This window comes from Hydra viridissima, unplaced genomic scaffold, assembly GCF_058129835.1.
Source record: "Hydra viridissima isolate aposymbiotic clone 2 unplaced genomic scaffold, HvirCarnegie_v1 scaffold_7, whole genome shotgun sequence".
In the NCBI taxonomy this organism is placed as follows: domain Eukaryota; kingdom Metazoa; phylum Cnidaria; class Hydrozoa; order Anthoathecata; family Hydridae; genus Hydra; species Hydra viridissima.
In genome coordinates, this window is record NW_028324306.1 from 9,723,901 (window position 1) to 9,751,697 (window position 27,797).

The 27,797-nt window shown below is 30.0% G+C and overlaps 4 protein-coding genes and 1 pseudogene across 8 annotated transcripts in view; 3 read left to right on the top strand and 2 right to left on the bottom strand.

Annotated features, from left to right (window-relative positions):
• Window positions 1-2,903: 2,903 nt before the first annotated feature.
• Window positions 2,904-8,667, bottom strand: LOC145182223 (uncharacterized). Of its 4 annotated transcripts, XM_090093138.1 has the most exons (8): window positions 5,929-8,667; window positions 5,529-5,640; window positions 5,200-5,283; window positions 5,046-5,072; window positions 4,708-4,934; window positions 4,314-4,531; window positions 3,577-3,736; window positions 2,904-3,076 (listed from the first exon to the last, which is right to left on the bottom strand). In XM_090093138.1, the coding sequence occupies exons 1-8, from the start codon at window positions 6,158-6,160 to the stop codon at window positions 2,919-2,921; spliced, it is 1,218 nt and encodes a 405-aa protein (XP_089949264.1). In that variant the 5' UTR covers window positions 6,161-8,667; the 3' UTR covers window positions 2,904-2,918. The 4 variants fall into 4 exon arrangements, with proteins under 4 accessions (XP_089949264.1, XP_089949265.1, XP_089949266.1 ...); XM_090093139.1 differs by lacking the exon at window positions 5,046-5,072; XM_090093140.1 differs by lacking the exon at window positions 3,577-3,736.
• On the bottom strand, window positions 6,436-8,624 carry LOC149886063 (uncharacterized). The gene has a single exon (XM_090093135.1). It carries the CDS (start codon window positions 8,622-8,624, stop codon window positions 6,492-6,494), a length of 2,133 nt encoding a protein of 710 aa, XP_089949261.1. The 3' UTR covers window positions 6,436-6,491.
• Window positions 8,668-10,656: 1,989 nt separating the features above from the next.
• On the top strand, window positions 10,657-12,488 carry LOC149886064 (uncharacterized; annotated as a pseudogene).
• A 1,018-nt stretch (window positions 12,489-13,506) lies between these two features.
• Window positions 13,507-16,332, top strand: LOC145183890 (large ribosomal subunit protein uL3-like). Of its 2 annotated transcripts, none has more exons than XR_016454003.1 (6): window positions 13,507-13,594; window positions 13,794-14,155; window positions 14,338-14,743; window positions 14,814-15,772; window positions 15,862-15,957; window positions 16,167-16,332. XR_016454003.1 is itself a non-coding variant. In XM_080059368.2 (6 exons), the coding sequence occupies exons 1-6, from the start codon at window positions 13,517-13,519 to the stop codon at window positions 16,329-16,331; spliced, it is 1,287 nt and encodes a 428-aa protein (XP_079915494.2). In that variant the 5' UTR covers window positions 13,507-13,516; the 3' UTR covers window position 16,332. The 2 variants fall into 2 exon arrangements, 1 of the variants encoding a protein (XP_079915494.2); XM_080059368.2 differs by having other exon boundaries at window positions 14,338-14,660; window positions 15,510-15,772.
• Window positions 16,333-21,517: 5,185 nt separating this feature from the next.
• LOC145184574 (VPS35 endosomal protein-sorting factor-like) overlaps window positions 21,518-27,797 on the top strand; it is a 44,812-nt gene continuing 38,532 nt past the window's right edge. The window contains exons 1-7 of the mRNA XM_090092299.1: window positions 21,518-21,600; window positions 24,378-24,474; window positions 24,748-24,900; window positions 26,192-26,314; window positions 26,950-26,980; window positions 27,065-27,138; window positions 27,235-27,303. Coding sequence (XP_089948425.1) covers window positions 21,575-21,600; window positions 24,378-24,474; window positions 24,748-24,900; window positions 26,192-26,314; window positions 26,950-26,980; window positions 27,065-27,138; window positions 27,235-27,303 — 573 coding nt within the window. The 5' untranslated portion in view covers window positions 21,518-21,574. The remainder of the gene's footprint in view (window positions 21,601-24,377; window positions 24,475-24,747; window positions 24,901-26,191; window positions 26,315-26,949; window positions 26,981-27,064; window positions 27,139-27,234; window positions 27,304-27,797) is intronic.

Consider the following 27,797-nt stretch of genomic DNA (forward strand, 5'->3'; position numbering starts at 1 on the left):
TTTATATTTTTGATTATTTCATTGGATTTTTCAACCCTGAAAATAGCCAGGTACAAATTTTTAAGTCAAAATATCAAATATTTTTAAAGCTATGTGACTTGAAACCTTTAAACAAAAGTCATAATTCTGAGAGGACAAGAGGGGCCTGGCCAAGATCAGTTGAAAGTAAAATGATCATATTTCAGGATCCTCTTGGAGCTAGAAGCTAAAATTTTCAAGAATTTCTTGTTTTACTAAGTACTCTCAACTGTATAAAAATCAGCAAAATCTGAGATGCATGGTGACATGGCCTGGCTCAATTGACATGGAATTACCCTACATCAAAAACTTTTCCAGCAATCTCTTGTGAGACTCTTCTGTTGAAAAAAGGTATACCACTAGAATTTTAGAAGACATTGACATTGCATTACATAAACCACAGCACTTTCCCCCAGGTCGACCAGCTGTAAAAAAACAGAGACTTTTTTACAACGTAACAAAACCTCTTGAGAAACTTGGCGTTTATGAAAAAGATTTTATTCGTTTAACTTGGTTTGTCAAAGATTCTATTGCACAAAATTCATTAGAAAGTGGTAGTAAAATCTCAAGTAATGATCTATCTCCTACTGTACCTTATATCATTAATTATAAAAGAGCTTAAACAATATTTTGATGAGTCTGCTTGGGCAGAAATTGAAGTGCGATGTAAGAGCACTTCATCCTATAGTTGGTCATGTTATCACTGTCAACAAATTCAATCAGCCAGTAAACTTCAAAAGTGGATTCAGTGTGATCACTGTTTATATTGGTATCATTACTGTTGTGCTGGTATTTCAAGAAAACCTAAAGGTCACTGGTTTTGTATGGATTGCAAAACCTAATTGAAAACCTAATTATATATATATATATATATATATATAATTTGTCTTTTATTTAAAACTTGTTCAATTTTAACTTTAACATTTTTTAGACTTTTAAGCGTTAATTGATGTATCCTGTTAATATCGGCATACCAAAAGAACAACGGTTAAACAAAATTTGTGTTTTTTTTAATAAAATTCATTTATGCAAGGCTATAACTTTACTAACATTTTATGTACCTGTTAGTCATTAGTTACTCTCTGCAATAGTGCTAGAAGGTATGATAACATAACTGCATGGTAAACAACTTGAAACCTTTCATTCATTATATGAAACACTGTATAAAGCTGTCTTGACTATTAGCTAAGCTCTGTGGCATAAGCGCAACTTAGAGGTTCCTTCTAGAAATGTTTTATTTCTATTTTGTTATTGGAATGATTATAATGTACGCTTTATAATGTATTCTAAATATATATATAATATATAAGTTTTATAAAAATTCTATTATACTAAATTATGTATTTAAGTGTAAAGTGAATAGAATAATTCTTTAATAATCGAAATTCTCGTAATATGAGCGAACTTTATTATTAATTTAATGATCACAATATGTGATTGTCAATCATGTTGTTAGGATATTGAAACTGCCCCAAAGGCAATAAAAATAAACTCTATAAACTATAAACTAATAAACAATAAACTATGTTATCTTATAATTATTAGACTATAAACTATATTATCTTATATCTCTATCAACAAAATGTAATAAACTATATTATCTTATTGTGCAACTTTAACTTAGCGCTTCATCAAGCAAGCCTTTTACCTATTAAAATTATTTCCAAGTATCTATAAGTAAAACTTTTCTTTTTATTAAGGAAGTTTTTTTTCTTATTTTTTTCCATGTTAAAAAGCCAGGAATTGTCGACCGTGTTTTATATATAGATACGTACATTTATGTTCATTTGCTCAACCTAAGTAGTTAAACTTCCTCCAATTTCATGGGGATCCTTCTCCGCATACACATTTTTGCACCACAAATGTGTGTCTAAAAAAATTTAGTGCATTCAAACCAAACCATATTACTACCACGTTCTTTACAATTTACTTATTTCTCCGTGAACACACTTGCAATATTTGCTTACCACTTAAATTGTCGAAATTACTACATACCGTCTATCCTTAGAGATGACTAAAAAGTGTCCTAAATAATTTAAAAAGCGTGTGCAATATGGTTTACATTGCGACAAGATACATTTATCTTTAATCTATATTCGACATTTGGCATTTTTTTGTAAACACAGCCAAATGCTTTTAAAAATCGGTAAGTTTTCAAAAAATATAGCCAAAATCATATGAAATTTGTTGCCAATATATATTTTAATAAAATTTGTTACAAAGGAAAATATCAAAAATTCGTTATTTACTAGATACGTTGAAAGTAGCCTAAATCGCTTCTTAATTTCCGTGAATTTTCACGGAAAATTACGAAAACTCCTCATATAAAGTTCCGTGAATTTTCACGGAAAATAGCCAAAATTGCTTCTTAATTTCCGTGAATTTTCACGAAAAATAACATTAAGCTAAAAAAATGTAAAAAATCTCAAACTTCAAAGACCCATAACTCTCAAAATAATGAAATTGGCTCCAAATTATTTTTGATTATTCCTAACGATGGTATTAACTGCATTTGTGCCAAAAATCAAGTATTTCTGAGATGATGAGTTATCTCGACTTCCCAGCCAGCCAAACAAGTCGGGACCCACACGGGTCCCACGTTAGTTAAAGTATGGGTCCCGCACGGGAATCCCAGTCGGGACCCACAAGGTTTTGTCCAGGGGGCCCGCACGGGAACCGCAAGGGATTATTTTTGGAAGGAGCCCGCATGGGAACTGCTTGGGATGTGACCCACAGAGACCGTTTGTTAAGCTTAACTTGTGCATCTTGGGACCAATCTACGACCTGTATGACCACACGCATGAGTATCACCGCATGGCAATCCTCAAATGTATTTGAAACTTAGTAAACCTCGCATACTTTATACTTTAATTAATAGTCGAATATATATTGAATTCTAACTATATTTCTGATAATAAAGAATCTGAAGATGTTACAGATACTTTTTTTTTTCGGCTGTCTTGGCCCCGGTCTCGGGCGTTAGCGAACCACCTGCGCAATTCGCCTTCGATCTCCTTTTGGGTTGCATTAGTCGTTAATGCATTTCTTTTAACTGCACCTAAACGCACAAAAGAAGAATTACATATATATATATATATATATATATATATATATATATATATATATATATATATATATATATATATATATATATATATATATATATACATATATATATATATATATATATATATATATATATATATATATATATATATATATATATCGTTAATGCATTTCTTTTAACTGCACCTAAACGCACAAAAGAAGAATTACATATATATATACACAGACACAGACACAGACACACACACACACACACACACACACACACACACACACACACACACACACACACACACACACACGTTTTGATTTGACCGTTTAGATTAAGTGCTGAAAATTTCCATACCGCAGTTGCTGGTATGAAATTTTTTAAAAAAAGTTTGTGTATTAATACACAAACTTTATTAAAAGAATTTCACAAGACAAAACTCACAGAAAAAACATTTTTTAAATTACACGTCTCAAGATTATTATATGAATAGCATAACATACCACAGACAACTTCAAATATTTCCAGTTTGGAAAAACAAACTTTTCCAGATTGCCCAGAAAGATTACACAGTCTTCCAAGGTTATTAGAGAGAATGAATTTCATCATTCTTTTAATGGCATCATTTAATGAGCTTCCACCAATATTGGATACAATACAAGTCTGAAAAAAGTATCAAGTTGAATTAAATTAGTAAATGATTGAATTATGTATTTACTCTTTTACAGCCAATTACATTTGCTAATGTAACATTTTTCGAAGGCTTTTAAGTATAGGTGGAGTAGTGGTAGAGCATCCACCTTGTAAATACAAGGTTTGCGTTTCAATTCCACCACTCTCCACCTCAGGAAGAACCACACTCATTTTGTTTCTCCATGCAGCAATTTTGTGACAAGGCTTGTGTGTCAAAATTAAGAGTTGAGAGACTGTTAATAAAAAATGAGTGGCCCCCATAACTACAGTGGCCCTTCAGCCTAGATTTACAAACTCCTCATTAAAATTGGGGGTTTAACCTCAAAGCTTTCCATCTCCACAGCTAAATTAACTAAGTACCTTACCACAGCTAAAGAACCTCACCTGGGCCAATATAGGATCAGTTTAACATCATGACCAGGACATGGATTAGGGTATAATTATAAAACATTTAGTTTAAACATCACTTATTTATTTCATAAAACATAAAATAAACCATGAAGTTATGAAAAATAATATTGTTAAACATGGAAAATAAAATACTCACCAGTGTTCTCTTTATTGATTGATCTTTTAGATGCTCCTCCAAATCATTAATATCTTTGATATTAGAAAGGGGAAAGTGAATGTCATTTGGCAACTCATTATCATTTTCCAACTGAGGTGTATTTATTTGTCGCATAATAGATTGTAGCATTACAGAATGAGTCTTTTGAGTTTCTTTTATTTCTTCAAGAGTTGTTAATAACTTCTGCATAAGAACAGCTAAATCATATTTAAAAATTTGGTTTTATACTCTACAATTTTCTATACAATACAGTCAAAAACTCAATTTCAAAATCTAAGTTATAATCTCACTATTTCAATAATTTCAATTACTTCAATTTTTTTTTTTTAAATTAATAATCATGGAACTCAGCAACTTTAAAAAACAAGCTTACTTGAGTTTATTGAATTTAACACCTGAGCTGATGTTTCCATTATATTTTTTGAATGACTGGGTAACATATCAGGTTGTATTACATTAGGCTGGTGATCAGAGGTACTGGATTGTGGTAGGTGTTTTAATACAGGCACATTTTGAGACAAAGATGAGCGTGAGCTTGATTGTATTGCCCTTAAGTGTTGAGGTGGTGTTGGTTTTGTAACCATAGAGATGCTTGTATTTCTGAAACAACAAGATAACAAAATAGATATAAATGTACTAGATTTACCAACAATATTCACATTTAAAACTATTACTACGGCAATCCATCTATTAAAGAACCAAGAACCACACCTGCCATCTTCTAAAAAACCTTCATATCTGAAAATATGAAGTGATAAAAATAACAAAAACCATTCTATTAATACTATTTTATTTATTTATAATTTTTTGGTGTCTCATGATCTTAGATAAACAATTTAGAACTTTATAGATTTAATTTTTTTACGTAATCAATCTGTTTTCTTGATAAGAGTCTTCAATTTCATCATCAGCAACATCATTTTCATAGTCAAAAGAATGTTTTCTTTTTCTAAACAAAAGAGACAATTATTATTTTTAAATATTATAAATTAAACTAAAAAATTTTATTAATTGATTTTATTATTGAAACAATAGACAGCAAGCTAAAATAATTTGAATGAAAAATCCTAAAATGATCTGTAAATCAGAAAACAATTTTTCTACAGTTAAATTTAAATTTAAAAAATTAATATATATTTACATTTATTTTAACTCTGAACATGAGTGAAACAAATTATACTGGAATTCTCTAACCTAATCTTTTGTGTTTCCAAATTTCTACAGTTATTATAATCATCTGTGTCATAGTCAACATTAGATGTGTCTTCAGCCTGTTTTGTTTTTTCATTTGCGCTTTTAAGAGTGTCTAGAACAAATTATATTTTGTGTACATTTCATTGATTACATGCAATGTCCGTGAAATGTTTTACACATCAATAGCTAAGTGTTATGCTCTAAACAATTATTTTTTCTTTGCAAACATGAGTGCTCTAAATGTTTTAGAAATGGGAGAAAAGAGTGCTCTCCTTTCTACCATTGCAAAACCATTTTTTTAATGACTAATTCAGAGTCCCTTAAGGAGCTCTAAAAATCTTATTAAGAGAGAAAGACAGGATTTCAGAGAAGGATCTCTAAAAACAACAATAGTACTAACTTGCAGTTCCAAGAATTCGCACTTTGTATAAAAGCCAGTGTTCTTCAGGGTTACCGCATATTTTTTTGGCATTTGACACTTTACTTGCTGCTTTTACTGGTGGATAATAAAAATTTAATGCAGTTTTATCTTTAATTAAACTTTTAACATTCTGTTTATTTCCATCAACCATCCACTTCATTGGCAAAAAATCAATCTCTTTAGTCTCAACATATTCAACAATTGCATACATTTTAGTATAGTAAAATCAAAACTGCATCAGCTGAAATTTAGTAATCAATATTAATAGTCATGTAGTCATAATACTCACCATTCTTTAAATTTTTTATAATCAAATAAAAATATTACAAATTAATATTGCAACTAAACTTATCAAAGTAAAATTTTTTTAATATTTATTTATCTATGGAGTAACAACTTGTACATTCACAAATTCTAAACAAAAAAAACCACTCAAAGCACCACCAAAAGAAAGTGTAATATTAAAGTTGTATAAGTAATAAATCATTTTCTTTTTTAAACTATAGAAATTTTAAATTGACTTGAAAAAAATATTTTAAAAGTTAAGATAAATGCAACTGTGGTAAAGCAACAAATCCTTGTTTAAATGGAAGTAGAAGATACTTTGTCAGCAAACTAGCAACAGGAAAAGTTTGTCTAATTCCAGTAAGCTTGGTCACAAAATATATTGAAAGTGAAATTGAACTAACTGGATCTGAAAAAAATAGTTCAGCATCTTCAAATTCTTCAAACACAACTAAAGCATTATTGGGTTCAGCAAAGGTAGAATTGTGCAAAATATTCTTTACAATTCCTAACTTACTTTCAATCTGAAAGCAATTGTCTCCAATGGATGTGGAGATAAAATACCTAGGTCCATGGTATTGTTTGAACTGAAAATAAGAACGATAATCAACAGGTATAGGACCATCTAAATGAATTCTCTTCAACATTGGCTCTTTCTTATTGGAAGTGTTGTCATTGATGTTGCAGTGCCCTTCAATAATTCGGCGTACTATTTGACCAGTTGGATTTTGAGGCTTATGAACTAATTTTTTCAATCTCCCAAGGTAACTTTCATATTGAAACGCAGATACGTTATCAAGAACACCATAATGTTTGGCATCACTGGGCAAATGTATTAAAGAGTGAATATTATATACAAGTTGATTTTCACCATACAACTTAGAAAATGAAAACACAAAGTATTTTAAGAGTTGTTCAGCATAGGCAATATTTTTTGACAATAAATTTGGGCTCAGCAATATCCGTATGGCAACAGACAAATCAAGGAAGTTTGAATATATTGTGTCTTTTAAAATAGTTTTTAAGACAACAGGCCCAGTGTACAATAAAAATTGTCTTAATTCAGTAGCTTTCCATTTTTTATATTCTAAAAGAGATCGTGGTTTTCTTGAGAACTCTCTGGGGATGTGTTTATGTATAATTGCTAAGTTGTTAGATATCATAGATAATTGTAACTGAGATAGCTTACAATCCCCACGTGGTCCATGAATCCATTGAAATAAAAGCCTGCGCATCACACCTAAACACACAAGATGCATATATTCCAAAGGAAATTCTGTAACCATACCACAACCTAACTGCTCCAATGGTGAAGAACCTACATGATGGTCAGAATAATGACGCTCAGTAAAGGTTAGGTCTGTAATTGGTGGTGCTTCTAAATTGGGCAGTGTTACTTTGTTACACCATTTGCCACGCTGCATGCATCTCTCACATGAGTTATAAGCAGAGTGAGGCCTAATACATTTAATAAAAGCCCTTGCTGGTGCATCACATATTACAGCATCAATCTTCACTATGTAAGTTTTACCATTAAATAGAAAACCATGCTGCTTTAAACTCTTCATTTCTGAAACAAAATCATTCAGATATTCATTAAGAGGTGTAGGTTTTTTCGTACTACTGTAAATTGCAATGGGAAAAGGTCCACTTAATGGACACTCTTTCAGTGAACCAAGAATTGGCCAAAGAGAAACTGAGTTGCTATTAAACAGTGGTATACCATCAATATTAATATGAATATGCAAAAGGTCAATTATAGAATCAGGCTGATTTAATTTTAAAATATTAAGCAACCAATACTGCACCCCAAAGTAATAATATTCTCCACCAGCAATATACTTAATATCTACAGTTCGCCGAGTGCTTAAAAGAGTTCTTGAGTCATTAGAAAGATTGGAGTGTAATGGACTCAATATGTGCAATAAACTTTTTAAAGCTGAGTGTGATACACTGTAAGTTATTGCCCAATCTCGCAACTTACTTTTTAGTGTACAGTCATTGCAGTTATAATTATCGTTGACATCATCACTTTTTTTCTTTTCATCAATTTTATCAGTTTTCCAATCATCCCTACTATAATCAAAATCAACATCAGATTTATTATCAATACTATCAGAAAACTTTTCTGAAAACTCGCTTTGAGAATTTAACCTATCAAAAATAGTTGTAGATTCATTTTGCTTTTCATGAACATTTGCATTCTGATCAAATTTTTTTCTTGATTTACTAAAACTTATATCATCCACAGTTCTATCTAACATGGAAATACTGGCACAATTCTCATTTTTTATACTTAGCTCTGTAAGTATTATTGAAACCTTTGAATTAATTCTTCTTCGTTTTGTTCTATCTGAACACAACTTGAAATCATCATTAGATGTTGCCATTATAAAGTTTAACTTAACTTAATATTTTCTGATTAGAACTGCTGTTTAAAAAAATATAGCATAAATAAAAAACAAAAGAACACCCCACAATTCTTTTAAAAACAAAAGTATTTAAAACACACTATGCTATCAAAACACATACAGGAATTGAAAGATTAAGAAATTAATGATTTTATATTGAACTGGTCTATTCTTAAAACAGCACCTGCATATAATGATATTTCCAAAAGATGTATACTATGCCTGAAAGAAAATATTGACACAAGCAAATCCAAGAATGTTTATTAAATAAAAAATTGGAATTAATATCTAATTATAGGCAAAAAAATTCAGTTTTTTTTGAAAAACAGTAAAAACAAAAAAACCTATAAAATAATAACAGTCCCATTAAAAATATAAAAATACAGAAACTAACACTTCTAAAGAATTTATTAAGTAATGGCTTACAATAGTGTCAACATATTCCAAATGTTTGACAAATTACAGTAATTGAGACATTAATGACATGTCTTAACTACTATTTATATATATATACATATATATATATATATATATATATATATATATATATATATATATATATATATATATATATATATATATATATATATATATAATATATATATATATATATATAAATATATAAATATATATATATATATAAATATATAAATATATATATATATATATATATATATATATATATATATATAGAGAGAGAGAGAGAGAGAGAGAGAGAGAGAGAGAGAGAGGGAGAGAGAGAGAGAGAGAGAGAGAGAGAGAGAGAGAGAGAGAGAGAGAGAGAGAGAGAGAGAGAGAGAGAGAGAGAGAGAGAGAGAGAGAGAGAGAGAAAGAGAGAGAGAAATGATATATACATTTCTGTTTCATACCTGAATTGATCAAACATTATTCATTTGTGTTGCATCAGATAATCTGTTGCATGTTTCATTAGATGATTATGGTTATCTGATGACACATACAACAGATTATAATCAGATATATTTGGTGAAACACGAATGTTCGATTACAAATTGTAAACATCTTTTATCAGATTATCTGACAGATTCTAAAAAGAATTTAATTCGTATACAATGATTATTATAGTGAATACATAATTTATACAAAAATAGAAAGTATTATAAAAAGTTTCCTATAAATAAATCTATATGTAAGAACACAAACTAAATTCACAACATTTAAAATTGCTTTCAGTCGCTAATAATTGTTTAAGAAAAATGAAATGAAGTTGTTGTTTATTTGCGTCATAATGCATTATCGTTTGGGATATCAACACGGGTCCCGCATTGAAACCCACATAAAAACCTCACTGAACCCAGGCTGGGCAACCCACACCAGCCCAGACAAATACGGCGCGGGACCCGAGTGTCGTGGTTTGCTGGGTTGTTGTTTTGACATGGAATTACCCTCCGTTAACTTAACGGAGACACGCAATCCGTTACTTTTTCTAACGGATTGTTTTTAGAGTGTATGTTTAGCCAAATTAGTCTGGCTAACTTGGCTTGACACGGTTTGTAGATTTGGGGTCCTAATATCAATTAAATACCCTATGAAAATCCTTTTAAGGGGTGAAAGTGCATGCCTATGGGAGCCCAAAATAAAGGGTTTTGAAATCCCTCATTAACATCCAAAGCATAATTTTGGTCAAGAAGTTTATAAGCTTTTGCATACGATAATGCGAAAATTCTTCAACTGATTCAAACAGACATAGATTTTAGTGATGAAAGAGTGCCTTTGGCTACTTGTTGTTTAATGCAAATCTCAAATTGGAAAAAGTTTTTGACTTCAAGTCAATTTCTATCAAACCTACAACCAGAGTTTTGTCAGTTTGTGAGTGCCTTTTATGCCAAATTGCCAAGATCAAAGGAAAGGAGAAGCATCCGTTTGACAAAGTCAAAAAATCAGAGGAAAAAATTCCAAAGCAAACTTCTTAGAGTTCTGAAAGCGCTGCACAAAGTGCTTGTCAATTGTTGGCCGAGGACTTCCTCACAACTGCACCATTAGAACTCGCCATGAAAACCTGAGAAGAATGGTCACAGATGATCCCGTAGGTGCAGAGCAAGTGGCTGCAGCAGTCTTAGCATCCAAAAGCGCATCTCCAAATGGCACTATTAGACTCAGTCAGCCTTGTGGAAAACTTTTTGCCATTGAGGAGAGGTAATTACTTCTATTGTCTAGTTAATTATCATAGTATTATTATGCTAAATTAAAGGCACTCAAAATGTTGATTCACAAACATTTAATTTATGACCTGTAATAATTAATTATGAGAAAAAGAAACCAGAATGCTTTTATATTAGTTAAAATGCTAATTGCAACTGCTTTTGTTGAAAATTCATCTCTTAATTAATTACCCTGCTTCAATTTTATTTCATCAACCTAATTTTACTTTAAATCATTCTCATTGCAAGAATTAATTTTTTTTTTCCTAATGGATATTATTTTATTGTTTTTAAAGGTCTGTCATCGGCTCAGCAGCTATTCAAAGAACCACTCACAACAGAAAATATGGTTCAAATTCAGCAAAGTACAGGACTTTCAAACAATGGCATTCGAAAACTAGGTTCAGCACTAAATCAAATCAGCCCAATTAGATTGGTGGAGCCAAGTTTTCCTTTGAAGTTTGCTCAAGCCGGCCAGAAACTTAATGATCAGTTCATGGTCAGCAACATTAGATTGGCAGAGATGGGTCAAGCTTGTCAAGTTGTGCTTTGCCAGAGCCTCAGCAATCTCAGTGATGTTTTCAGAGCATCACAAAAACTATCAGAATCTTCCATTTTAAAACTCAGGATTGATGTTGGTGGATCATTTCTGAAAGTGAGCTTCACTCACATTGTGTTGGAGGAAGATGAGACTCCTCCACACAGTCCAGTACAGAAAACAATCAAGCTGATGGCACCAGCATCAACCAAAAAAACAAGTGTTAAGCAGCAGATGCTGATAGCACTATCACAAAACACTCCTGAGAGTTACCAGAATGTGAAGGCCGTTTTTGACCTCAAAGAAAAATGCCAAACAGGTTCTTTGGTTGTCTCTTGTGACCTAAAGCTGGCCAACATTCTTTGTGGCATTCAGTCTCACAGTAGCAAACACCACTGTTGTTGGTGTGATGCTACATCTCCAGGTCTTGAAAATTGTGGACAACTTCGGACTTTTGGCCAGATCAGAAGATAGCATTCTGAATACATCCAGACAGGAGGAGATTCAAGAAAGTCGAAGGAATTCAAAAATGTCATTCATGTGCCTTTGATTGAATTTCAAGATGACAAGTTTGTCCTTGAGGCTATTCCACCAATGGAGCTCCACTTATTACTTGGAGTTGTGAACCACATCTTTAAAAATCTTTGCGACCTGTGGCCAAGGGCCAAGGAATGGCCTCCATCACTTCATATCCCTATCCAGCCTTACCATGGGGGGCATTTCAATGGGAACGATTGCATGATACTTCTAAGAGGTCTGGATACGCTTCAACAGCTTTCAGAAAATGAAGGTTTCAGTCCAGCTCTTGTCTTCATTCAAACACTCACACTATTCAAGACAGTGGTCACTTCGTGCTTTGGAAAAAGCCTGGACCCTGACTATGAATCCAAGATTGAACAAATCAAACTTAGCTACACCAACCTTCCTATTTCTGTGACTCCCAAAGTGCATGCAGTGTTTTACCACGTGCCACAGTTCATCAAGATGAAACAAATTGGACTCGGCCTCTTCAGTGAGCAGGCAACAGAAGCTCTACATTCCAACTTCAAATCTCACTGGGAGAGATTTAAGAGAGATCCATTGCACCCAAATTATGCAAGTCACCTTTTAAAATGTGTCATTGACTACAACAGCAAGAGAATTTAATTTTTTTTAGAAAAGAAAATTTTCTTCAGAACATGCCTTTTCTCAGTAATCCATTAATGTAAATCCAAGGTTGTAACAGAACTTGAAAACAAACTCACTTAGAAAATAAATTAGTTAAAGAATATTGGTTTGAATTTTACAGGCTAATATGTTGTGTTTTGTAAAAAAAAATGCAAAAAAATTTTTTTTCAACAAACTTTTTGGGCTACTCATAGCCTAAATGTATGGGTTTTTCGTAGTAAAACATTCAAAGCTAAATAAGTCTGTTGGATTTTAATCCAGGATTTTCAAATCACTCATTTTGTGTTCCATATGACATGCACTATCACCCTTTAAAAGGGTTTCCATAGGGTATTTCATTGATATTAGGACACCAAATCTACAAACCGTGTTGACATAGTTGAGAATAAAATCTTAATTTTAAAATAAGAAGAATTTGACATTCCTTAAGGATGACAAAAGCAAAAACGCAGTTGTAAATTTTAGATTTCTTTTCAATTTGAAACTACTGTTCATTTTCTTTTGATATGTTAATGATGGTTTTCAGAGTAAAAGATGTCTACTCTGAAAACCACCATTAACATATCAAAAGAAAGGCTGTAGATAGGCACAGTTAAAAACGCAACCAGTTTTTTTGAACTGACATTTTTAAACAAGACATCTGAATCTTTAGGATATGTGGAAAATTTCCATTTCTTTTTTTGTAATACTGTGTAATACTGTTTATTATTCTAAATGATACTATGTAATACTGTTTATTATTCTAAATGATAATAAGTTTTTCCGCATCAATGGATAATTGAAAAACTTCTTCAATTAAATCTAAAATGTACATTAAAAAGCTGTAGTGTGGAATGAGCCTAAAGCAACCCAAATTAAAGACAATTAAATTTTTTTTTAAATATAGTTTAAATATTTATTTTATAATGATTCATTTAAAAAAATAGTTATTTATTGTAAATATTATACTAATTACTTAAAATTATATTCTTTTATATTTAAAAAATGTAATTTTTAAACTACAAAGGATGGTCTTTAAATTTATTACTGTTTTAAAAGTTAAATGGTGCGCTCCTCTTAGTTCTTTTAAATATTCCAGCAACATGGTAAGTTCGAAAATAAGCTGAGTACTTTTAATCTAGAGGTACCTTGATAATCATAATAGCAATAAAAAACTTAATAGTAAATTTATATAAGATAATAGGCTATGTAGTTTTTATCATACTGTTTGTCAAGTGTATGTAACAACTTTTGTAAGTTTGGTATGCAAGACATTACAAACTTATTCAACTTAAATATTTTTAGTCTCATCGTAAATTTGAGGCACCTCGGCATGGAAACCTTGGGTTTCTCCCTAGGAAACGAAGCAGACGACAACTTGCTAGGATGAAGTCTTTCCCAAAAGATGATGCTTCACAACCTTGTCACTTGACTGGTTTTATTGGGTTTAAAGCTGGTATGACTCACATTGTTCGTGAAGTTGACCGTCTTGGATCAAAAGTTCACAAAAAAGAGGTTGTTGAAGCAGTTACCATATTGGAAACTCCACCAATTGTTATAGTAGGAATTGTTGGTTATGTTGAAACGCCTCGTGGTCTTCGACAGTTAACTTCTGTATGGGCAGAGCATCTCAGTGAAGAATGCAGGCGTAGATTTTACAAGAACTGGTACTACATTATATATTTATTAATGATTAATACATTATTTTGCCACATCAATCTTTCATAACTAAATCTTTAAATGTTGTTTAATTCTGGTTAAGCTACCTATTTTATAATGACAATTTCTTATTCAATATCGGTTCTCCTCTCAGAACATTCTGATGAGCTCCGATCTTTCATTTTAATAGGTATAAATCCAAGCGTAAGGCTTTTTCAAAATCAAGTAAGAAATGGACTGATGAGAATGGTAAGAAAAGTATTGAACGAGACCTAGAAAAAATGAAAAAGTATTGTAAAGTTATTCGTGTTTTGGTCCATACACAACAGAAGCTTGTTGGGTTAAAACAAAAGAGAGCCCATATTATGGAAATTCAAATCAATGGTGGAACTATATCTGATAAAGTAAACTGGGCAAAAGACCATCTTGAGAAAACCATCAGTGTAAACAATGTTTTTGGGCAAGATGAAATGATTGATGCTATTGGTGTAACCAAGGGTCATGGGTTTAAAGGTTACTATTTTGTTTATTGAATAATTATGGATTAGCTGAAATTTTTAATACATTGCTTCTCTGTAAAAAAAAGATATAATTCAGCTTGATATAATCACAGTTGAGCTGGATGTTACTGATAATATCCAAAAGGATAAAATCAGTAAAATCCAGCTCAACTGTGCAGTAAAGTTTGAAATGAAGTGAGAACCTGTTATCTTGAATTTCCGGTTTAAAACTAGCTCATAGAAATTAAAAGAGTTTTTATGATAGCAGATAGTATTAGTTAAATTTGTTTGTTAGTAAAATTTCTGCTTTTTTATTGCTTTTTTTCAGATATTGCACAGGTCACTGGTCTTTAAATAATGATTTTCTTGTGGTATTTCTGCAATTTTTGTGTAAATAGTTTTTTAACAATATTCCAACTTCATCAAAGTCCAGTAAACAAGAATTTAGCTATAAATTTAGTATCTTATTTTAACATGCAACTTGGCTTTGAATTTCAAAACTAAAACATTACTCTTCATAAAGCAAGAATTATACTTGCCTAAAAAAGTTATCCACAAGTCCAAGGATATGTAAGATGTCCTTAGAAATAATATGTCAAAATTACCCTAGCATTTTTTCCTTTCTTTATAATGAAATTTGATAGTATATTCATTTTTGAATAATCTAAAACTTCATAGAATGTCTATTTAATAACTTAACTATTGATGATTATCAATGAGTTTTAAACTTTTAAAGTAAGACCTTTGAATAGGTGATCTCTACTATGAACGTTACTGTTTTTCAAGTAATGATAAAAAGAATGTTTTTTATTTTTATTTTTTGAAGTTCTTTTTTATAAAAACACTTTCTAAATTACTACAGGTGTAACATACAGATGGGGTACAAAAAAGCTTCCAAGAAAAACTCACAAAGGTCTGAGAAAAGTTGCTTGTGTTGGTGCGTGGCATCCAGCTCGTATTGGTTTTACTGTTCCCCGAGCTGGTCAATGTGGGTATCATCATCGTGTTGAAAGAAATAAGAAAATATACCGAATTGGCCGTGGAATTCACACCAAAGATAACAAAGTTGTTAAGAATAATGCATCAACTGAATATGACCTTACTGAAAAGACAATAACTCCCATGGTATGTATAGTATTTTATAGATATTAAAATTAAAAGTGCATTTCTCTGTACAGCTTCTTTTCCTGATTGCAACCATATTTGATTTTTAGGGTGGCTTTCCTCATTATGGTGAGGTAAATGAAGATTTTCTCATGCTTAAAGGAGCTATTCCTGGTCCTAAGAAACGAGTCATAACTTTAAGAAAGGTTAGTAAAAAAAGAATTTCAAATTTTTTTTTTTTTTTTTTATTTTTTTTTATAAAGTTAAGTAAAACATTAAGCTTAAATAATAAATTCTACCAGTTCTAACACTAAAAAAAAACTCTTTAGAATTATGTTCAGTTATATTCGTCTTTATAATTTGTTATTATGAAAACATTTGTTTCCAATTATCTAATGATTTTATTTATAATTAGACATTGCTCGCACAAACATCTCGTAAAGCGAATGAGAAAATTACATTAAAGTTTATTGACACTTCTTCTAAGTTTGGTCATGGTCGCTTCCAGCATGATCAAGAAAAGAAAAGTTTCATGGGTTTGTTGAAAAAAGACAAGCAAATTGATGTTGTAGAGGCTTAAATAAATAATACATTAACTTTTCAGGAAAGTTTTCTTTATATATATAACTTCAGCTGGATTATCCCTTAAACTCTGATACAAAAATGAATTTATCTCTAACCTAATTTGAAATATAGGCAAAGAGGAATTATTTTAGGAACACAAGTTGGACTTTAATTGTTTACAAATTTACTAAATCCTCTAATTTTATTAATCGATTTTCAAAATTCAACACCCCCTGCGTACTTGAACACACTGTTATATAGTGTTGGCGACCACTCACTTGTCTTTGTAAACTAAAGTTTAGCCCTTTGTAAACTGAAGGAAGTGCGATTTTTCCCTAATGGTGTGACTATCTTTCATGAAATCAGCTCTTAAGACTGCCAAGTTTTGTCTGCCATGCTTGTTCTAAGATCGGCCATCAGGGGGCATGAGAGCGATGGTAGACTTGAGTGAAATTTAATCCCTTTCACTTGCTCATATTTCAACTATCAGGTTTTGTAGTTGACTTACAGAATGTTGGTTTTAACAAAAACTTGTCTTAGATGATTATCTACCTAATAAGTTAAGTACTTTTTAAGTAACAAAAATGTGACACCAAAGATCTTCATTGATTTAAATGTTTAAATTGGTCAAACACTTCAACGGTGGTGCAAAAATATCAATCAGAAAGGTGCTTTAGACAAATCGCGAGGTTAGAATTATTTTGTTCTATCTACAAGTTTAAATGTTGGGAGAAAGTTTTTGATTTTTTCTAAAAGTGAAAATTGTTTAAAGTTTTAGCTAAAATTTAAAAAAAAGTAATAACTTGTGCTTTAAATAATTTATGTTTAAGCAAATTATTTTTAAAAAAAATTATAAAATAAGAGCGTATTTTAAAAATTATTATTATTAACTAAAATTAACAACTCATTTTCTCCCAACTTTTAAAATGGGAACCTCGCGAAATGTCGCCCACGGACCGCACTTACAATGACAAACATTCTTAAAAGGAAAACCCATCTAAATAGGAAGAAAAAGAATATAAGCTGGGGAGATTTCAACTTTATCGAGTACATAAAAAAAGTGATATACGTTTTCGGGCATACAATAAACGAATATACAAAAACGGAGACCTAACATATCGTCGGAAAAAAAAAGGCGTTTTTAAATTGCATGCGAAATAGTTTCTGAAAAGAAGAAACCATGTGGATTATGTTACCGATGAGAAGGAGTTAGAAAACAGAACGAGAGAATCTTGACTCTAAATTTTGGAGAAGCCGATGGGAATGATCGTGCCAAAGCAAAAACTTCCGCTAAAAGTTAATATCTGGTTAGATGCGTGTTCTGAAGGAATAACGCTATTGCTCATTTTAAACAAAAGAATGGTCAACCACAAGTTCAAATCGAAAAAGCTTTGCCAGGAGCTTGAAAATACGACAACCAAGCGTTCTGTGATAATTGGACGGCTCACACACACCTTTTCCGAAAATGGTGTATAGACAGCTTTAATCGACAAAAGCCATTGATCATCAAGCTCTTTGGACCTTTACTCGCTGAACTACTTTGTTGGTGACAAATTTACTTACCAAATAAATTTTTTAAAGAATACAAAACATAAAAATAGTAACATTTCAAAACAAAGAGAACTTTTTTCTTAATACCATTTCGTTGTAGAACAGCACTGTAATTTTATCATAGATTACACAATGTAACAAAAAAAAAAAAAATTTCTGTTTATCAAAGTTTTTTGATGTTTCTTAATTAATTTGAGTATGCTGAGTCTGAATATGACATTGGATTTTTTATTGCATCAATCGTTTGGTCGTAAAAAAAAAAAAATCAATTAAACATAATTAATATAAATCGTTTTGCAATCATGTTACATTATATTGTATTGTAACAGTCACTCACAATCTCAAAAAACACTAAAAGTGAACAGTAGAACGAGGTTTTCTTTTATGAAGTTTCTCGTCATCGCGTATCAAACACCAGATGTAGTCACCCATCATAGCTGCATCCCATCTGCCCTGGTATCTTTTCTCCATTGCAAGAATATCCTGATGGAAACGTTCCCCGTGCTCTTCACTCACATCACCCAAATTTGGTCTGAAAAATTCCAAGTGTGAATGCAGGTAATGCAGCTTTATTGACATTCTGCATTTCATATCTGCGTACCGTACAATTAAGTTTTCCACTATCTCTTTGTAGTTATCACTCTTATTGTTGCCTAAAAAGCTATGAACAACATGTCTAAATGCAGTCCATGCTTCTTTTTCAACAGCAGACATTTTGTCCTCAAGCTCCTTACATGCCAACATAACTTTAATCTGTGGACCAACGAATATACCTGCTGAAATTTTTGCATCTGACACCTTTGGAAACATCTGCCGAATATGCTGGAATGCTGCACTATCTGGGTTTAATGCTTTGACAAATTGTTTGATAAGACCAAGTTTAATGTGAAGGGGTGGTAGTAAGATCTTTTCAACAGGTATCAGAGATTGATTAATAACATTGTGCGAACCAGGCTGTAAATGTTCTCTCACTGGCCACTCACGTCTTGTGAAGTGCTGGTTTGCAGCCCTGCTATCCCATAAACAAAGAAAACACGAGTACTTTGTGTATCCTCCTTGCAGACCGAGAAGAAATGCTAGCATCTTAAAGTCTCCACATACATCCCACTTGTAACTGTCGTAGTTGATTTTCTCAAGCAACAACTTCACGTTCTTATAGTCTTCCTTTAGATGAACGGAATGAGCAACTGGAATCGAAGGAAATCGGTTTCCGTTATGGAGCAAAACTGCCTTTAGACTTCTTGTTGAGCTGTCAATGAATAATCTCCACTCTTCAGGATTGTGAACAATGCCAATGTCATTGAAAAGACCACGAACGTCATGACAATAGCACAGTGATTCTGATACTACATAAAAGTATGCGAATGTTTCATGTCTTTTTCGGTATTTCGAGGTTCTGCAGCTTGGATCTAATAAATTCCATTCTTTCAAACGTGATGTCAGAAGTTCTGCATTTGATTTAGTGAGACCTAAATCTCGTACTAAGTCATCAAGTTCTTGTTGGATAGGGAAATGAGGTGAATCATTCGGTTCCCTGAAATCACAGTCATCATTGAGTTCATCCGGTGAGTCTACTTCAGAATGATATGCAGCTGCTTCTTCGGATTGAGGTGGAGTAGGAACAGGCAATTCATCACTGTGTGGAACTGGTCCAATAGAAGATGGTGTACTTGGATAAACTAGAGTCAGCCTATCTTTCGGTTTTTTATACTTTGAAATGTCAACAATGCAGAAAAAGCAGTCATCATGATGGTTCGTCGGTTCTCTCCATATTCTCGGAATCGCAAAGGGCATTGACTTTCGGATTCCACGCAGCCATCCTTCCAGAGTTGATCTGCAGCTACCACAACTGTAGTGTGGTGCCCACGATTTGTCCTGATCTCCCATAGCCATGCCAAAATAAGCATGATATGCAGTAAAGAATTTTGTACCACTGACAATCTTATGTTTAGCTTGTGTTGGACTAATATAGTAACCACAAACATAACAGAATGAGTCAGGACAAAGCTTGCAGGATCTACTAGACATATTCACCACTTCATGTAACAGTTGTAATTAGTTAAACTGAAAATAAACACACGAATATAGTTAAAATCAGCATATATATATAATGTTTTAATTGCATTACACATATACGAAAACTCCGAAATATACTTTATGCTTTTTCTCAGGAAATCTTGATGATAGAGAAAAACCAATGGTACCACTGAAATCAGCATACAAAAATTATGTAAGAAACATTAAAAAATTAACATAAACAAAAATGTTGTTACATGGTGTTATTAATTTCGAAGCTGGGTTTTTTAATTGAGCCGCCCCTCAAAAACTATGGTTATTCGGAATATATCAGAATATGCTGCGTTTTTCTGCACAACTTCAATCTCCGATTATCCTTCAAAGACAGCGAATTTAATTATTACTTCTCAATTTAAAAATTGCATAAACATAATCGCGTGATTTGTAAGATGTAAAATATGTAAAAATAAATATTCATTAAGTGTCTTGTAATAGCTCCAACAATTTCGTCTTCGCAATTTCTATTATTGGAGAGTAGTGCAAGTTGTACTGTTATATAATATAGTAAGTATATACTATAAGTATATATACTATAGTATGTATATATATACTATACTTACACTATTATGTACTGTATATAGTAGTACAAGTTGCGATTGGTCTTGGGAAACTTCCGTTTCTTCTTAGGAAATGATGATAAAGAGCTGAAAACCCTACTGACTATATATATATATATATATATATATATATATATATATATATAGGTAATCCTTCAGTTAAGCGGCGTAAAATAAATATATCTTTTCGCTTTTTTGTTGTTGTTACAAATACGTCTGAATAAATCACTCTCGCCCGTAGATAAAAAAATGAATAGTAAAACATAAGAAATAAAAGCACCACAATATTTTGCAAGTAAATTTATTATGTGTATTGCTGTCTTACCGTAAGAGAATGACAAAGAAAACTGCATTTAGAGAGGATTTTGACAATATAAACAAGAAATAAATGCTGAAAACAGTGAATCGTTTTTATATCTTTGGCGCATGACCAAATCAAAACAATATATTCTTAAGACTTTTGTTTTAGTTTATTAAAAGTAATCAAAAACTAGATACTTTGTTGGAAAATGAAATTAAAACAAAATAATGAATAATTTTTTATCTTTGATTCTTAAGAAATTTGTAAAGCTTCTAAAGTTTAAATAGAAAAGTTATAATTATTTGCAGTTTTAAAGTTTATTTAATTAAAGTTAATTATGCTATGTAATTATGTAAAGTGTTCTTTCTTTTGTTTTAATTAAAACAAAAACAATCTCCTCCGTAAGTGCTGAAAAAGCGAAGGGATGTATTTATTTTACGCCGCTTAACTGAAGGATTACCTATATATATATATATATATATATATATATATATATATATATATATATATATATATATATATATATATAACGCACACACACACACATTTCTTTCTGCTCAATAATTCTTTATAAAAGTAAAAGCATCAGTTTGTTCAATTGTATAATCTCGGTTTTAAATTATATAATATCTGTTAACTGCTAATTATAAGAGTTTCTTTTAAAAAAAAAACTCCAGTTTTTGAGTTTAAAACATTTAAAAATATTTCTATAATTTTTTTTATTAGGTAGTATATAAAATACTCTGCTAAGCTTCATAGAAATTGTTTTAGAATATGTTCTCAACTGAAAACTGCCAATGGTATGTTTAAAAATGTTTTTTTAAATCAATAACTCTAGTCTTACCTTATTTTTAACTGTAGGTTACTGTGTAAATAACATTTCATTTGTTCTTCAATACCTTAAAGTGCTACTGTGATGTATTCCACATATTGTGTAATGGATTAGTTTAAAATAAGCGAAATAGAGATGTTTCCATAAAAAGTTTGCATAAAAAGTTTTCTTTTAGAATTATTTTTATTGCCACCATTGCATATCTTTCATAATTACTCTCTTAAGTTAAACTTTGATTTTCATTTCCCTAAAATATCATAGTTCCAGTTTTGGTTTTCATTTTAAAACCATAGGTGGTTTTTTTTTGGTTTCTGCACTGGCCTGTAGTAAATTAGAGGTGATACAGTTTTATGAAAAGTTTGACAAAAAGGATTTTTAAAGTTTTTAGTTGAATATGAATTTTTATTTTAAGAAAGATAAACTTATTTGCACTCCAATAATTGTTCTTTACACTTTAAACTTTGATTTTTTTAACTAAGCACCAAAGATAATGGGAAATTGTAACTTTGAATTTTTGAACAGTGGATGTCATAAATTAAGATTGAGTAGGACTGTTGGATTAGTTAAATACACTAAGCTGATTTTATACTTAAAAATATTCTACACCCACTAAGAATCTCACAGAAAGGTATATAGCAGCTTAAATCGTACCTGGTACAAAATCCTATCACCATTATAAACATGTTTTAAAGACAGTGATTTCTTTCAAAAAAACAAGTATAGATACATTGTTCAAAAATTTTAACATATCATTTGTTGAGTTGAAACTCTTCACTAACAACTGACTGCAACTGATGGCAAGGTATCATTTAAATTTGTAGCTTGCTAGTATGATGATTTTGGTTATAAGTGCATAAATGACATAAAAAAATCAACATTAAGAACAAAAATGTGAATGTTAAATTCATCATCCTCATTGTCCTACTGATGATGTTCGCTGTATACCTATTTCAAATGTAAGTGAAAATAAGAGTTCATGCAATCGGTTCAACACAATCAGTTTGAATATACGATATCATCAGTAAGAACTTCAATGGTGTATTTAAATGCCATTGTTAATGGCTTTTAAATACACCTTTATGTATATAGTGCTCAAAGCGTTATTAGTCAACTTTATTCTTATTATTTGTATTTCCTTATTTAAGAAAACTACTTAAATTCATGTTATCTCTTTTTTGACAATTTTTTTAAAAAGAAATTCAAAATATTGTTTCAATTGAAACAGCCTGTTTTTATACTTAATGATAAATAAACGGTAAGCTTGAACATAGTTTTCACCAGATTATTAAAAAAAAAAAAAAAACGAAAAAAAAATCCTCACAGTGATTTACTGGTAGAATTACTGCCAACCAAAAAAAGTTTATAGCCTAATTTTAGGGCAGTTACGGTTTAGCAACACTGTTTAAATTCATAAATTTATCTAAATTGTCAACTTTTTATTCAGTTATATTAACCAATTAATCTTTCTAGAATCACTGTACTGGCATTAACTTGTAGAGTTTCTGTAATAATTGTTTTAATCTTCTCACTAAGTGCATTTCTTGCCTGCTAAATTTTCATATATTTTATAAGATAAATTAGAATGAAAAACAATTATGTTTTCAAAGTGTTTAAACTGAAGTCATTAAATGTTGAATTCACAGAAATTCAAGATCTGTGACTACAATTTAGTGTTTGTAATCTTGGTTAATGACTCCTTCATATTGTGATTGCTGTGTTTGATTTGTTTGATTTGTTCATTGAGTATCATTCTGCAGGTTGGACTTTAAATGTTGATATTATGTTCTTTCAAAAACTTTTTAAATTACCTTATGATAAAATTAACATTTACTTAAGAAGAAGAAAGCAATAAGCATATAATTTAGGCATGAGTGAAGAAATTTGAAGTGTTTTTAAATAAACTAAAAAATAAATAAATGCAACAATATGCTAAATTTTCAGTCTTGTTATTTTTAAATAATAATTAAACTTTTTCTTTTTCAACTTAACAATCTTCTTTTTCTTTACAATGTCTTCTAAAAATTTTTTACATTAAGTCATATTAACACATAAATGTTATGTAACTGGAAAACAAATGAAAATATAAATATTTTTAGGGCTCTACGCACTTTAGGTTTCCCTACAGTTATCTGTTCTTATAAAAATTATTTGTGTTTACATACTAAAAAAAAAAAAAAATAATAATGATACTCTTTGTGTTATTACATTCTTATCAGTAAATACTTGAACAACACAAAAAACAAATTAAAAATGAAGAAAAAACAAAAAAATAAAATTTTCACCCTTTGTTTTATTTGGTGTTGTACTATTAAATGTTCTGTTTTCAAATACTGTTTCTTCTGAAATTGCTCTTTGTTCAATTATTGGAAATTTTTTTTTACAATATCTGCTTTTTCAAAAAAATTGTTTGCAAGTTCATGATCTAGTATTTTTCTAAAACCTGGCTCTAATTTAGTAAAAGTTTTTTTTCCTAAAGTAGCACTTTGCTGGTATATGTTTTTTTGGTTCTTTTACCATTCATCAGAACTTGATGGTCACATTTTTTACCATTCATCAAAGCGTGATGATCAAATTTTTTTGTTAATATAGATTTTACTTTAAATTTCAAATTAAAATTAATAAAAGACCTTTTTGTATTATATTTTACTTCTAAGTAAATCTCCTTAATCTCTTTAATGTTTCAAACAGGGTTTTTTGTTTCAATCAGGGTTTTTTGTTTCAATCAGGGTTTTTTGTTTCAATCAGGGTTTTTCGAAAAAGAGACTATGAAGAAGAGCGTAAAAATCTCAATGTATCTATAAAAACAGCTGCAGAACATCCATTACAAGGAACAGTTGTTAATGTAAGTTTTATTTTACTCCCAATTATAACAAGAAAGCTTTATTTTTAACTCGTATAGAAAATTAAACTTTGAAAAATAACACATTTTATTTGGATAAAGCTTGTGCAGTTCTTTTTTGCTATTCTGTTGATGAAAGACAAAAAAAAAGACTATTGGCCTCAAGTTCTAAATCTTTATTTAAATTTACTTAAATATTTATGTTTAGAAATTTAAAAAATAGCTTTTTAAATAGATAATTTAAATGGTATAATAAATTTTTCCTTGTCTTTTTAGAATGTTACATTAGCCAATATGCGAGAGAGCATTATGCTAAAATCTCCTTCAACTGCTGTTTGTCCTAAATCTAAAAGCTTTGAAATAGCAGATCCGCTTTCTGCTTTAGTTCAAAAAGAAACTTCATTGTCTGGTGTTAGGCAAAACTCTAAGGTGCACACAGAATAGTTTCATTTATTTCTTCATTTATCTAGATGATAATTTTAAATAGTTTCTTCATTGAAATATCTTCAGTTTATTTCTGTATTTTATATGAAGTATGGTTGCTAACATATAATATTTTGATTATTCCAAAAATTGCCAAATATTAAAAGCTTAAGTTAAGGTATAAAGACAAAGTTTAATTAAGGAATAGGACAAAGTTTATTCATAAAGTCCTTGGCTTATTCTTATATTTTTGCATGGTTCTAAAGGACCTTTTAGTTAAAATACTTATTGTCAAAATTATATAAATATATAATTTTTTATTATGTAAGCTATATAAATTTAAAGTTAAAATATATGATTTTACATAACTTTATATGAATTTATAATGAATCTAATATAATATATAATTTGTAATAAGATTATATAAATATATTATTTCAAGAATACGTGAAATATAATCATAGTAAAGATATGTCCAAATTCAACAGTCATGCAACTTCAAAAAATCTTGTGGATTTCCATAATTTACCTAAAAGAAGTTACTTTTTAAAAATAATATTCAGGTGTTTGAAAAGTATAAAGATTGTGAAAGTGACATTTTATATAAGAAGTTGGGAAGATTTGATTTCAATGATCTTGATGAATCATTATTAGGAAGTAAGGTAAAAAGAACTAATTCTTGAAAAAATTTTATCATTTATCAGTATTTCAAAAGTTTAAAGCATGTATGAGGGATGTCTGTAATAAATGGTGTAGTTGTAAGAGGAATTACCCTTCCTCAAAACTTTCTTGGGGTTTTTAATGATTAAAAATCTAAATATACAAATCTTTTTTCTATTACTGATGACAGATCCAATTTCAAAATTGCAAAATCTAAATAAAAATCTTGAAGGAAGTTAAAAAATTTTGATTTTTATAGTTTTAAATCAATAATGTAATCTCTTACTATACATTTTATTATGCAAATTTTTAAAATTATTCACAAATTAGGAATAAGCAAAACAAAAAATAATTTTTTTTCAATATTATAATGGGTAATCAGATAAATATTCAGTTTACCATCTTTTTCTAATTTTAGAACTTTAATTTATTTAAAAAGAATTATTATTTTAAAGTGTTTTTGATTTTAACAGAAAAAGAAAAAGAAAAAAGTTTACTACTCATGCACTGTTATAATGATTATTTTTAAGTTTTAAAATCATTATTAAAGGATATGAAATATAAGATTAAATAAAGATATGAAACTGTAAGTTTAGTGATTTATGATGTTAAAAACTATTTTTGGTTAATTTCTTAGGAGGATGATAAGAAGTTTGGAGATGAAGATGGCTATATTGATGATTCCTTTGAGCCTTGGCAAACTAAAAGAACTGGCATTCTCTCTAAGTATACAACATCTGAAAAGCTGTCTATAACAACTGTAAAAAGTTTTTTCTGTATTCAAGTAAAATAGTCTCCTTTGAGGCATAAATTCATTCTTTTATCATACTCACAGCTAATGCAAATAGTTACAATTTTTATTTATTTAATTTTTTTTATTAGTGATGTACACTGTGTGAGTTAAATAATTGTTATTTCTAACAAATGTTCTCCTTTGAGTGCAATCAGTATTATTTGCCCATTTTCTATTCCTTTTTCCACTTAAGTAAGTAATGCATTTTTGGTTCAATGGTTTCTCTTGAGGTGAAATTGTATAAACTGTTATTTCTAAATTCTTCAAGTCTGCAGTGTTTTGTGTTTCAGTTTTTAAATAATAATGATACTCTTTGTGTTAACCATAGCTATTAAAATATTTTTGAATAAACCTGTTTGTCTAGAAAATTTGAAGCAAAGGAAAGACTGACCTTATTTTAATTTTCTTACAAGATGTTTAATTACTTCACAGGATGTTTTATTTTAAAAAATTTTAATGTACACCCAGATCAGTTGCATTAATGGATTTTAGCAAATACTTTAAAAGAATCATAAAAGTAATTACTTTTACAGCATCTAAATAAATAAATAAAATTATGCACTTTCAAATCTGTAAACTTTTTGTTGTTTTCAAACTTTTAGAGTTTTTTATCAGATGGAGAAATTGAAAAATGTAAGTTATGTTTTGCTGTGAAAATTTTTTATAAAACCTCAGTTATTTCATATGGTGTAAATGACATATAACTTTAATTTATAGTAGCTTTGAAACAGAGCTCATTAACATCAGATAAAATGAAATCACGATTAGAACAGCTGGATGATGTGGATGAGGTTATTTTACTTTACTTTGAACCTTTTTATTTGCAGTACTTCTTCATTGTAGTTTTATCATGTAAAAGATATTTTAAAATAATTACACAATATCAGGGCTCAATGAAAGAGATGCTCAACTTAAGTCAAACAGAATATGTCACAAGAATTGATGACTTAAATAAGGTATATCTTTTAATGGTTGGTCTCAATAAAGAAATTTTTGGAATATTTAAGAATTTATACTGTAATTTGTGGACTTTTTAATGACATTGACTAAAAAGGGAATAATGGTATATATTCCTATTCCTCAAGAAATTTTCAGCTAAATTATTGAATCTGATGAAGACTGAAAACAATTTTTAGATAAAGTTATACAAAATTCTGAATCAGATCTACATCTGCACATTTAATTCCATGACAAGTTATATAAAGTTTGGGATCAGATTTAAATCTGCACATAATTGCATGACAAGTTATACAAAGTTATGAATCAGATCCATATCTGAACATTTCATTGCATGGCAAGTTTGAGGAAGCTCATTTACATGGTGGAATTTATCTTCAACTTTTGAAATTGCATCTTATAAATTCCAAAACACTTTCTGGGGCACATGGGAGGTCACAGAGTATTGATTCTCAAATTTAATTATTAAATATCCAGCTGAAGTTTTCTGTAA

Bases quoted from the DNA above. Each gene is read 5' to 3' on its own strand.
- LOC145182223 (XM_090093138.1), bottom strand. From the start codon at position 6,160: ATGTATGCAATTGTTGAATATGTTGAGACTAAAGAGATTGATTTTTTG. The intron at 5,073-5,199 runs GTAAAAAAATTA...TCATATTTTCAG, and splicing joins CAAGAAAACAGATTGATTAC to ATATGAAGGTTTTTTAGAAG. The intron at 3,077-3,576 runs GTATGTTATGCT...TTGTGCGTTTAG, and splicing joins AATATTTGAAGTTGTCTGTG to GTGCAGTTAAAAGAAATGCA.
- LOC149886063 (XM_090093135.1), bottom strand. From the start codon at position 8,624: ATGGCAACATCTAATGATGATTTCAAGTTGTGTTCAGATAGAACAAAA.
- LOC145183890 (XM_080059368.2), top strand. From the start codon at position 13,517: ATGGTCTTTAAATTTATTACTGTTTTAAAAGTTAAATGGTGCGCTCCT. The intron at 14,156-14,337 runs GTACTACATTAT...TCATTTTAATAG, and splicing joins CGTAGATTTTACAAGAACTG to GTATAAATCCAAGCGTAAGG. The intron at 14,661-15,509 runs GTTACTATTTTG...AAATTACTACAG, and splicing joins CAAGGGTCATGGGTTTAAAG to GTGTAACATACAGATGGGGT.